This window comes from Olea europaea, chromosome 9 (genome assembly GCF_002742605.1).
Source record: "Olea europaea var. sylvestris chromosome 9, O_europaea_v1, whole genome shotgun sequence".
Taxonomy (NCBI): domain Eukaryota; kingdom Viridiplantae; phylum Streptophyta; class Magnoliopsida; order Lamiales; family Oleaceae; genus Olea; species Olea europaea.
The window spans coordinates 1054080-1067239 of NC_036245.1; the positions used below are offsets into that span (position 1 = coordinate 1054080).

At 35.0% G+C, this 13160-nt stretch overlaps 1 protein-coding gene across 1 annotated transcript; it reads left to right on the forward strand.

The window, feature by feature from the left end:
* Positions 1–2718: 2718 nt before the first annotated feature.
* On the forward strand, positions 2719–12897 carry LOC111399355 (glucan endo-1,3-beta-glucosidase 11-like). The gene is made up of 3 exons (XM_023026618.1): positions 2719–3022; positions 7070–8109; positions 12606–12897. Exons 1-3 carry the CDS (start codon positions 2962–2964, stop codon positions 12690–12692), a joined length of 1188 nt encoding a protein of 395 aa, XP_022882386.1. The 5' UTR covers positions 2719–2961; the 3' UTR covers positions 12693–12897.
* Positions 12898–13160: the final 263 nt, after the last annotated feature.

Consider the following 13160-nt stretch of genomic DNA (forward strand, 5'->3'; position numbering starts at 1 on the left):
AAATGAGGAGCATCATAATTTTTTCGATTGGTGAACGAGCATCTGAGGAACTCCTCGTAGATCTTTTCATCAAGAATCACGAAACAGGGAAAAAATCATCCAAGAAAAATAACAATTTAGATGGCGTGGAAATGATTCATCAGCCACATCATTTTTATCTCCATGTATGATTTTTTGTCTAACTGTACAAACAGAATTGGCCCTAGTGATGGATGAGTAAATTAATGAATAATTGAGTGAGTATTCGCTAACCATTTATTTTTTGATAAGGAAGTAGTAACCAATAGTAAAATTTAGTGATCACTCATTTAATTAACTCAATTGTTCTTACATGTTGTATCAGGCCTTAGTTTTAGCAAGAAACGTGCCTAGTCAAAAATTTAAATCATGCTAGACCTATTCATCTAAGGTAGACATGATCTAGTTTGATCTAATGAATCAAGTATCAATAGAAATTCTATAAAGATAATATTGAACGAGATTAGAATGGTCTGGGTCGAATCTAAATAGTTTAGACCAACTTTAGTCGAGTTCAGATAATTTCAAATAAGGAGGTGTTTGGGAGACATTTTTATATAAAAATGCATTTTTAACTAGTAAATTGACGGGAAATGTGTGATTGAAAAATAAGAAAAAATTTTTGATTTACATGTAATATTATTTTAATAAAAAATGTGTAATTGAAAAGAATAGAGAAAAATATATTTTAAAAAAAAATGGGTACCAAACAGGAACTTATATGTCAACTCCTAAAACCGATGGTCATACACTCCTAAAGTTTAGTGACATAATTGTTTTTACATAATAGAGTTTATGGGTCCTTTTGGATGCATTAATGTTAGAAAGAGAAAAGTGTCTTTAAAAGTTGAACCTTTGCTCAAAAGAATAACAGAAAAGTTGTTACCATTAATTAAACAAATGTCTTCATGACAACTTGTACTATAAAGGGGACACTCAAAAGAAAAACACTCAAAAGAAAAAAGCAAGAAAGATAAAAAGGCTGTCAAAATATTTCCTTAAATTAGACCAAAAAAATTGAGATTTTTAAAGGATTTTTTAAATACAATATAATAGAATCTTCCTCATTAACGCCCTATTTAGTACTAATTTAAATCAAATTTTAATCTAAATCAAAGTCAAACAATTAATTTTAAACACATATTTTATGATTCTCACAACTTTTCAACTACACATTTCAATTTTTTTTAATTAAAATCTACTAAAAATTTGATTTTAATTTCCACCAAACAACAGCTAAGTCACGAATATGAACAATGCAAGAGCTCGAGAGTTGTGCCTATCTATTTTTTCCCCCTCTTTATCTTTGATCTCTTCCTTTATTAGCTCTAATAGTTTGTAATTCCCTTTCGAGGAAGCCTACAAATTAGTAGTTTTGCTCCGACATATTAATACTTTCGCTTTAGCGCTTTCTTGGAACTAATTCATAATTTTGCCCTCATGCTGAAAAAAGTATTCATTCTTCACACATATATTTTCATCTTTCATAAGATTTTAATTGGTCTGAACAAGAAATAGGCCGATTCGTCGGCCGAGGTTGCATACATATGAAAACTACACTCCTACTCACAACCCATGTAGCAAGCTCTACCAAGTAAGAAATGTAGAACAAGACGCTTTAAATTAATTATACTTCTACCACTATTTCTATAACTATACAAAGAAAAAGAAAAAAAGTAGGATATGACAATATATATAATATTAAATAAAATTTAACTTTCTTATTATTACTATTATTAAAATTGTCAAGTACTAGCAAATTATAATAGTTAAATGTTGAAATCGAAAATAAGGGTACAGCTTTCTTTTATTAAAATATTTATTCCCGATGCTAAGCAAGTAAAATTTTGATTAATAATAAATTATTTCTTCATCGGGATAAAAATAAATTGATAATTTTAAAGTTGATTTGAATAGGTAAATTATTTTCCTTGTCACGCTCGACGTGGCTATGACAAAGTAAAGATTCTTGGTATTTGGAAATCATAAGGAAGCCAATTTGTACTCTGTTTGGCTAGCTCAAGAAAGTCATTTTAAATATCTTGACTAATTTACTCATTGTCTCTTACTCGATTACATGGTTTATTGACGATAAAACATTTCCAAACTCTTAATATTTTGATGAATTTGTTTTTAATTAAATAATGTTACATACTTGGACACTTCTACAGTGGAATTCACTCAGAATTCTACGTCGTAGACTTGCACATTCAATTCCGAAATTGACTAACAATCATTGTGTCAGATCGCTAAATTACAAATCTTCGAAACAAAAAAATATTTTAAAAGAAAAAAACGTCACGTTCCAAAAAAAAAACCCCACAAATTACTCATTTAGTTCTAACCATAATTTCATCGTTAATAACTAGAGATAAAATAGGAGGCCGATCGGGATTGATTGCCTTAACAATGTTAGTTCGTCTAACAGCTATGGCACCGGATATAGCATTAAACAAGGTAATAGTCACGAATTGTGTAATGTTATTTAACTTAAGTTACTAATTGGGTAATAAAAATATTATAATGACCAATTTGAAATCTTTTTTGAACTTATGTGACTATTAGTGAAATTAACTAGTTCTTTCAAATTTGAAGTTTTAAATCTTCACACGTGCGACATTGTCCAATCAGCTGACGACAGATTTGTACACACGTATGCAGAATTATTGATTGTTACTGTAAATATTCTTCATGCACTGCAAAAAAGAAAGAATAGTACCCGAAAAAGGCCGCCAAAACCCACCGCCGGCGATCACCATCGCCGCTGCCATCCTCCACTAATCTTTACATACATCCAAAAAACCATTGTCTCTAAAACCCATAAAAGTATCTGTCTTAGAGGAAGCTTTACAAGTTGCTGGTGGCATGGTTGTGAAGAAGTACTGCAGTAATTATATTTGAACAATTGGAGACAACGCAACGTCGTATTGAGTGCCGGAAGTGATGAGGATTTTCCAATTTTGGTTCATTTTTTTGTTGTTTGTCTTCTTCTTCTGTCCCAATGGTAACTGTTATTTTTCTTGATTCTTTCTTTTTTTCCCCATTTTTTTTAATTTATCTAAACAATAAATTTAATGCGATCTGATTTTTTATTTTTGAATAGAAAATCTATTTACGAAGTTCGTTTGCTTTTTGGATCAATGATCATGGTGATCAGCTAAGATGGCTGATCGAATTTGGGTTTTTGAATTTGTTGGTTTAATAATTCAAATTTCAAATTTATATGAAGCCAGCCACTCAATATAAACACATACATGCTTATATAAATAAAAGAACTTGTTTTTATGTTTTTGATTCACAAATTCTAGATGCTGCCTTTTTGGCTCTAAGAATCAATTCTTCTAGATTATGCAACAAACGCATGCGAGTGCGATTATAAAGTATGTATGTATATTTTTAAGCAATGGAAATTACCGTAGGTCCAAATTTAATGCTATTATCTGAGTACGATGTTGTAAGCTAGAGAACGAAAAGTTTTAAGTGCTAGATGGAATTGAGATTAACCTTAATACCCTATTGAAGGATGAAAAGAATTTTCATATATGATCGATCAGTGAAATGATACATTGTCCATATAAATAGAAAAGGAATCTAACTAACTATTAAGCTGGATGACAACTAATTGACATCTAGTATCTATACAATTGGCGCCAAGATTAATTACAACATGTTAAGCACATGACACGGAGCTTGAGCTGATAGAGCTGGAGCTTGAGCTTGAGCTTGAGCTGCGCTGGAGCTTGAGCTTGCTGGAGCTGGAGCTGTGGAGTTGGAGCTAAAGTTTGAACTCTAATACTCCCCCTCAAGATGGACTATGCAAATCTACAATAGTCATCTTGGACAAGAGAGGAAAACTGAGAGATGATGGCAAAGGTTTGGTGAAAACATCAGCTAATTGGTGTTGAGTGTGAACCGGTAAAAGCTTGATAAAACCATCATTGACTTTATCTCGAATAAAATGGCAATCAATTTCTATGTGCTTCGTTCTTTCAAGAAAATTTGGATTAGTGGCAATGTGGATAGCAGCTTGATTATCACAGAAAATCAAGGCGGGAAGGGAAATTCTGACCTGCAATTCAAGAAAGAGCTGATGATATCCAAACAATCTCGCAAGCTAAGGATGATAAGGCACGATATTCAGCTTCTGCACATGATCTGGAAACGTTAGCTTGCTTCTTAGACTTCCAAGGAATCATAGTTCCCAAGGAAAATACAAAAGTTAGTGCCATTAGATTTAAACTTGATTTTATATACCCACGTGCAACCTATTGGAATGTTTATCCTTAGGTAAAGTGGTGATAGACCGAGTGTGGTTAGCCTCCGTGGCTTCCAATTTATCATTCATAGCCTTTTTCCAATGATCATACTTAACTGCTTGATGATAAAACTGTGGCTGAAAGGTGGAAGATATTAAAGAGAAGAGAATTATGTAATGAAGAAAAAGCTTTATAGGACAAGGACTTGCATAAAGAGTATGTGGAGTTATGCTGAGGAGGTGAGCTGTTGGTTATTAGGTTGGAATGGATGTCCCTAAGGTAAGAAGGAGCTTTGTGCATTCGGTTGCTTCTTCTAGGCATAGGTGAAAGAGGGTGAACAAAATAATTCAGTACAAAGTAATGGACATTTATCCTTTGAACAATTATATGTGTTGAAAGACTTGTTGAAGTTTGATACAAAATGAAATGATATGTCTCTTTCATGCTCTATATGCATCATCAAGAAGTTTTCCTTCAAATGAATTTAGACGAGCCTTAGGATCCATTGGTAATTGAGCTGGTTTGCTAGCCAAAAATCCAATATCTTCAAGAAGTTGTCAAGTGTAGTGCCTCTGAGAGAGATTAATGCCTCTTTGTGATCCAGCTATCTCCAAATCAAGAAAGTACTTTAATTTTTCAAGGTCATTCAATTTAGTAAGAAAGCTTTTAAAGAATCAATTACTTTCCTATCTGATTCTGTGATGATAATATCATCGATGTAAACCAACAAAGCAATAAAAGAATCACCAGTTCCCTTCGTAAATAGTGAATAATTCTTAGATTGCTGAAAGCCATGCATTAGGAGAGCTTGAGAGAACTTGGAGAACCATTGCCTATATGCTTGTTTAAGGCCATAGATCGATTTATGAAGTTTGCACACTAGTTTCTTCCCTTGAGAACCACCAATATGCTGCTTAGGGTAGCCCATAGGTAGATCCGTGTAAATTTCCTCAAAGAGATCTCCATTAAGAAATGCATGGTTCACATCCAATTGAACAAGATGCCATTGTTTGACAACAGCAACCGCGAGAAGAGTTTTGACTTTAACCAATTTTGCAACTGGAGAGAAAGTCTCAATATAATCCAATCCTTCTTGTTGAGTGTAGCCTTTAGCTACTAAGCAGGATTTATACCATCTATGCTGCCATTAGACTTGAACTTGATTTTATATACCCACCTGTAACCTATGGAATGTTTGTCCTTAGGTAAAGTGGTGATAGACCAAGTGTGGTTAGCTTCCATGGCTTCCAATTCATCATTCATAGCCTTTTTCCAATGATCATGCTTCACTGCTTGATGATAAACTGTGGGTCAAAGGTGGATGATATATTAAAGAGAAGAGAATAATGTGATGAAGAAAAAGCTTTATAGGACAAGGATTTGCATAAAGGGTATAGGGAGTTATGCTGAGAAGGTGAGTTGTTGGTTATTAGGTTGCAATGGTAGTCCCTAAGGTAAGAAGGAGCTTTGTGCATTCGGTTGCTTTTTCTAGGCATAGGTAAAAGAGGGTGAACAAAATTTGATTCTTGATGTAAAACAGTCTGTGGTCCATGAATATAAGAAGAACCAGTGTCATTGTGGATATCATTATGATTGATATGACATGAGGAATTTGTATCTGGATGATCAGAGGGTAAGTCATGACAAATTCTTGGTGAAAGAGTGTCAGGAAATGGGTCGATGATAGCAGTCGTACGAGGAGCGGATTGGAAGGGAAAAATGCGTTCATGAAATTCAACATTCCTTGAGATAAAGAATGATTTAGATTCAATATCATATAACTTGTACCCTTTAACAGTTGGAGGGTAACCAGCAAACATGCCTGGGCTCTAGGATGGAATTTTGTTCTGTGGGAGAGCAATGTGGAAGCACAGCAAAGGCTGCCAAATGTCCTAGGAACATTATAGTTAACTGGAGACTTGTAAAGACAGACAAAAGGGATTATGTTTTGTAAAACTGGTGATGGGGTTCTATCGATTAGATAGGTGGCTGTGAGGATGCACTATCCCTAGAATTGATTATAGACACTGGATTGGAAGAATAAGGCACGAGCAACATTGAGAAGATCGTGCTGCAGATCCATGAATTGAGCATATCATCAGATCTGTCTCGCCTTATAATAAATTCATCAACAAATCCCAACTTGTTCTTTACAGATAGAGCTATGACCATAGCACAACTGCAAGATGCATAATTGTCCCCTGTTAAAGGCTATGAAACGAGCACCAAACCAGGGCTGTGTGAGTGGTAAAGAAAATATGGACTCGATCCATCAAGTGAGGAACTGCTTATTGATTATGCAGAGTCATGAACAGATTGAGTTGGAACTTCTGTAGCCATCTATTGATCAGGCTATTGAATCAACTCGAAATCAGAATTTGCAGGGAAGAATTAATGAGTGCTCTGATACCATATTTAAGGATGCAAAGAATTTTCATATATGATCAATCGGTGAAATGATACATTTGTCCATAAAAATACAAAAGGATTCTAACTAACTATTACAGCTGTATGACAACTAATTGACATCTAGCATCTATACAATTGGCGCCAATATTAGTTACAACATGTTAAGCACATGGTGAGCTAGAGCTTGAGCTGCTAGAGCTGGAACTTGCTGGAGTTGGGGCTGAAGTTTGAACTCTAATATACCCAATATGAATCTTATTGTGTGTGTACAATTTAGTGCTTCTGCTGTTTTGAATATCTATATATATATATATTTTATTGAAATGGTTTAATCTGCAAAAAACATGTAGTTTGCCAATTCTCAGTTTCTTTGCTATTTTCCCCAGCACAAAGAATGGCAAGAGCATTCACTGGGACTTATGGAATCAATTATGGTAGAATTGCAGATAACATCCCTTCACCAGATGAAGTTGTGACATTGCTTAGGGCCGCAAAAATAAAGAATGTTAGAATTTACAATGCAGAACAGAGTGTTCTTAAGGCCTTTAAAGGGACTGGGCTTGAGTTGGTGGTTGGACTTCCAAACGAATTTGTGAAAGAGATGAGCGCAAATGCAGATCATGCTCTGACTTGGGTGAAAGATAATGTTATGGCATTTCTCCCAGATACAAACATCGTTGGGATTGCTGTGGGGAATGAAGTTTTAGGAGGAAGTGATTATGACCTCGCGGTAGCTTTATTGGGTGCCGTAAAAAATATTCACAATGCCACAAAAAAGCTTGGGATAGATGATTCAGTTCAGATTACGACTGCACATTCTCAGGCTGTTTTTGCAAATTCATTTCCTCCCTCTTCGTGTATTTTCAAAGATGGTGTTGCTCAACTGATGAAGCCTCTTTTGGAGTTCTTCTCTCAAATTGGGTCCCCTTTCTGTCTAAATGCTTATCCCTTCCTGGCTTACACATATAACCCAGACAAAATTGACATAAATTATGCTCTCTTTCAGAAAAATGAGGGAATAGACGATGAGAAAACTGATCTTCATTATGATAATCTGCTCGATGCTCAGATTGATGCAGCTTATGTTGCTTTGGAGAATGCTGGATTTAAAAATATGGAAGTTATTATTACGGAGACAGGTTGGGCTTCTCATGGGGACCAGAACGAACCTGCTGCTACACCAAAAAATGCAGGGATGTATAATTATAATTTGCGTAAAAGGCTAGCCCAGAGGAAAGGTACTCCACTGAGGCCAAAGAGGAAGTTGAAAGCCTATATATTTGCATTGTTCAATGAGAATTCGAAACCTGGTGCACTTTCTGAGAAAAACTATGGACTGTTTAAAGCCGATGGGAGTATCTCCTATGACATTGGGTTTCAAGGACTTAAATCTTCATCAGCTTCGTCTTCTTTTTTGTCCTTCAAGGTATTTCAACCCATTCTTTTCTAGATTATGTCAGGCTAATGAGTTCTTTGTGGATTATGCTTATAGAGATATTAATTAGAATATTAATATTGCCTTCTATGTCTACTTTACTGCTTAATTTTCTAGTTGGTAATTTACATCATAGCTAGAGAAGACAAGTATTTAAGTCTTGCTACCACGCATTAAATATTTGGACATGCTAGGCTCTAATGACAAGATTTTTTTCCTACATGTGGTTCAGCTTGTGACATGTGAGTGATATCTCCCCTTTAATATGTTTTCAATCGTGGGTGTTAGTAATTGTTATCGAAAGTCTTAAGTTAGGAGAATAAACTCTTATTTGCCCTTACTCAAAGTAGGCCGATATATTGGCATCCTTTCATGCAAAATTCTTGGGGTAAAAAATGGATTCTAAGCAAGTTCACAAAAATTAACCTCAAGAATAAAAGTAGAGAAATAATGTGAAGACTTGATCGTGCATGTGTTTATGAAGAACTACATGCTAATATCATGAAGCACAGGAGGTGTAAGGAAGTGAGGTTCACTTATTGATAAAAAATTGAAAGAACATGGAATACCTGAAAATTAAAGAATAAATATTTGTAGTAGTTCGGCATTTATAAAAGCTTCCATATTGGAATTCTGATTCCATCCTTGACTTATTGGTTTACATTTTTAATAATTTAGATTGGTTCCAAATGCAACACTTAAGTCTAAAAGTTTCTCATATGTATCACAAGGAGATGCTTCTCTTGCCACGATGCCATGAAGTCTAAAACAGAGAAATCTCTCCTAAACACTTATCATAATCAGCTGAAAACTTGCTAATTTGATTTTATGAAGAATATATGGCTCATTAAGTCCCTGAATACTCTTTGGCTTTCTGCTGCTTATGGAACATGAAAAAGAAAATGATATTCTTTTGCTCCTTGTTTACTAGAGGTGACACAAGTGTAGAACATTTTGATGCATTATGAACTGAATAGAGAATAACTAGACTCGTTTGATATCTCAGCTTGGAGTGTTTTTTTTCCTACTTATCCTTTACCTCCTTAAATAATAGGAGTGTATATGTTTTTTTGTGCGGTTTGGTGTTTGAATTGAGGATTTGCAATCACATAGCATGTGGAAGGACTTTGTTTCTCATACTACGAATTCATATTCCAGCATATACTAATGGGAGTTGGAAAAGAAGAAAGAATATGTGATTGGAAACAAAAGTTTGGCTTTTTGCAATCGCAGAGATTTTCTATTATCTCCTGCTTTGTAGTATTTTCCCCTTCTCTACACACCAAAACACGACTAATTTGCTTTCAGTCATACTAGTATTTTTTTTCTTCTTTAGCTTCAAAGGGGCAAAAAACTTGATGTGTTGCATTTACACTTCAACTAGCATGTTGTGTCCAACGTGTTAGTATGTCGGATACCGACACTCTCCGAACACTCTACCATGATCATTTTTTTCTTTATCAAAAATATTTAATATTGTTAACTCAAAGTTTTTATCAAATGACATATAGATACTCTTATTTAAAAGATTTCGAAAAGAAAATTTTATAACAAGTATAAAACTAAATATATACTATATAAATGAAGAATTATAAAGAATTTAATCAACGTATCGTGTCAGCATTTTTTAAAAAACCGTGTGTCAACATGACCAACACAACACGATGCATCATAGAGAACTTGTATGTATACAGCTTCGGGAAGTGCTCCAGCTGATGCATCTGGAAAATATGATACTCTGTTTCTTATTCTGGCCTGTTAGACTCTGTTTGGGGTGACTGAAAATTGGATCAGTTACGTACCTGCTGCTGCTGTCTCGTTCATGTTGAGATGTGCGTGTACATTATTTACAGCTCTTCTTCTAATCCTTACTTATACTAGTATTCTTATTTAGGGATTAGATTATATGAGGACTCTTAAGTTAGTCTTTCTTTCAGGATTCTGACTAGAATTAGGATTACTTTTCCTAGTGTTTTAAGCTTTCCTATAGTTAGAACAGGTTTTGGAGTCCTTAAGGTTTGAAGTGCCCATAAAAAATAGGCCTTGATTGTTCCAACAAAAATATCAAATTGGAGAACTTCATCTCTGGTGCTTATTTTTATATTCACTAATATCTCTTTAGTTCTTTCAATCAATGTTTTAATTATTGTTGGTTAAACTTTGTTCCTTCATCAATTTTGGTACCAAAGCAGCTATCAATCCTAATTTGCCTTGCCAATCTGAGTTTAGTGGATTTGAAGAGCTGTTAGCCAGAGATCTATAACTCAATTTCGGAGTTCGAATTTATAATTTTTTATATTTCTATGTAAGCACTCAAAAGATTTTTCTTGATTGGGAAGCAACTTTGTTTAGTTATTTTAAGTGGAAGCCTGTGCTAGAAGAGCAAAAAATACTTCTAGTGAACATTCACACTTGGGAATCAGTGAAGCGCGCACACTAAAAAAGCATTTTTTCTGGATTTTTATATGATTGCTTTGTATGAATGATTCCATAGTTTGCGTCAACGGGTACCTTAGTTTTGAAGCATGCACCCATAAGTTTTATAACTTACAAGTTCTACTTGACTGGCATGAGACTGATGATCAACTTACCAATGTTTAAAAAGGTTCAAGAAGAGGTGAAATGAAGAGTTGTACGTAGGGGAGTGAGAAATAATTTAGGAGATAAGGAAGAGAAGATCAATATTGAACGATTAGTGAAAGCTGCCAAGGAAGAGAAACTAAGCAATAGTATGATTTGTGGGTATTGGAGGACATACGTAAAATTTAGCCCGTAATCAAATTACATACGAAAAGCGTCTGATATGACATGTTTATTGCAATGGGTTAGATTGGTCCATCATCCTTGCAGAGTTGGTCTTAAGATTTGCTTTGCTTTTCAATCCACATTGATTAAGGGATGCACATCATATTTTAGCAAAAGAGAAAGAAAATTCATCATAGTTTGAGAGAGTTTTTCTTGTGACGTTTTTTAACATTTTCAATAGCATCTTATTGCCTCTCTGCTGAGTTTCCATGACTGCATGTGAAATCATGCTATATAAGCATCTAATGAAGGATTAACAAAATTTGGTGGCCATCCCTCCTCATGATGAGTACGCTTGAAACATTTTCCCTAATTGCGAATTTCAGTAACATTTGGTGCTTGACTGCTTGGAGGTTGAGGTTTCACCATGTGTGCATAGTAGGTATTTAGGCCCCGTTTGGTAGGGATTTTTTGCCCCAAAAAATTGATTTTTTTATCGTTATTTTACTATTCAAGCCGTAATTTTTGGCTTCTTCTTTCACATGTGGACCCTGCTTTTCTTCTAACGGTCAATAAATCAATTCTCAAAATTCTTACCAAACGGGCCCTTAATATTTCATTCGTTGGGGAAAGAATTCATTGACTACAGAAATTATGCATCATTAATTGGAGAAAATCTTCATGGCAATGCGACCACCCTATTAGGGAGGGCCACCTCGGCAAGTGGCCCACCACACACTCCCAAGGTGTGTGGGCCACCCGCCAAGGTGGCTCCTTGGCATTGGTGCGACCGCCGTATTGAAGATTTTCTCCATTAATTGGTAGATCAACTTATCTAGATAAACGTGCAGGTCTTAAATTATTGTGTTTTTTTGGGAAGTGTGTATGATGACATGTATTATTATAGTCAAAGGCGGAGCTAGGGGAGGACACAAATTTTTTTTTCACTGGATTAATACACAAGAAAAAAAATTCCATAATTTTTTTTTTACCATATGGGGGGAAAAAAAAAAGAGCTCCCCCCTATTTCCCCTCCGATTTTAGTAGTATAATCTTGGACTAAATGTGACAGCAATTATCAATTTTAGAGTTGATTTTATCTGAAGTGTGTTACTTCGGGTGGTTTGCGTGAATATAACTGCTAACACAAGCACGCACATTTATGTTACCTCATTCAATTTCACTGCATATCCCTACAGTTTGATCACACTGAGAAAGAGAAAATGATAGTATGCCTGTAAATTGAAAAAAAAAAAAAAATGTAAAAAGCTGAACGGCGAGTTGTCACACGGGACAATGTATTTAATAGAAGATTGAATCAGCTGCATTGGATCTGTGAGATACTGTACAAAAACTAGCAATTGATTGTACTAGTTATTCTTATAAGCAAGGACAGAGAGGTCAAAGCTTATTCCATAAACATATCATTAGATTCTTTAATGAGGGATATAAAATCATGTTTGGCATGTCGAAAACCAAGTAAAAGTACTTAAAAGTAGTTTTTGAGCTTAACGAAATATATTTAGGCTTAAAACTTAATTTTACTTTCTTTAGGCTTAGCCAAACATACATGCTCATTTTGCATTTTCAGAAACAAGCTTGTAGGTTTTTGTAATCGGAGATTATGGATGATGGATTAAGTATGTGTGCTCGTGTTTTGCATTTTTGTAATTCTATTATCATTTGTCTTGTCTATATCTCAATTTTTCACTTATTCACTTTGTAAATATTCAATATTTCAGGAATTTCGAGCTCAAATGTTGCTTGGATCCCATTTATCGGTATTCGCAGTTTCAGCTTCAGTCTTACTTTTGCTTTTAAGATTATGACTTCAAATGCTCTGCTATATTCAATAAGGACCCTTGCAGTGATAGGTAGGATACCATCCAAATTGCACTTTCAGTGCTTAGGAAAATACATTGTCATTTCAGTGTACTCTTATCATTATAAGTTGCTGATTATTTTTACTTATCTCAGCAATGTGTATCTATTTATCTGAAATAAATCTTTTGCTGGTTTATGTGTTCTTTGTTTTCTTGGCTTTGAAGTGTATTAGTTTTTCTTTGTTTTGTACCAATGTACCATTACTCTTGACTCTTGTCATGTTGGTTTATCAACCTTCCTAGTGAGGCATCCCCCGGTTAACGGGGTACGGTTAGAGGCATCGATAGGGCTGCCTGTCTGGATAGGCTGGCCGGCTGGTGTCCATGCCGGTGGCCTGTGACCCTCCAGCTCCCACCATGGCGCGGCCTGTGCCTGCAGACCTTGCAGGTTTTCGCACTTCAATGGGCACCTTG

Bases quoted from the DNA above. Each gene is read 5' to 3' on its own strand.
- LOC111399355 (XM_023026618.1), top strand. From the start codon at position 2,962: ATGAGGATTTTCCAATTTTGGTTCATTTTTTTGTTGTTTGTCTTCTTC. The intron at 3,023-7,069 runs GTAACTGTTATT...TATTTTCCCCAG, and splicing joins CTTCTTCTTCTGTCCCAATG to CACAAAGAATGGCAAGAGCA. The intron at 8,110-12,605 runs GTATTTCAACCC...TCAATATTTCAG, and splicing joins CTTCTTTTTTGTCCTTCAAG to GAATTTCGAGCTCAAATGTT.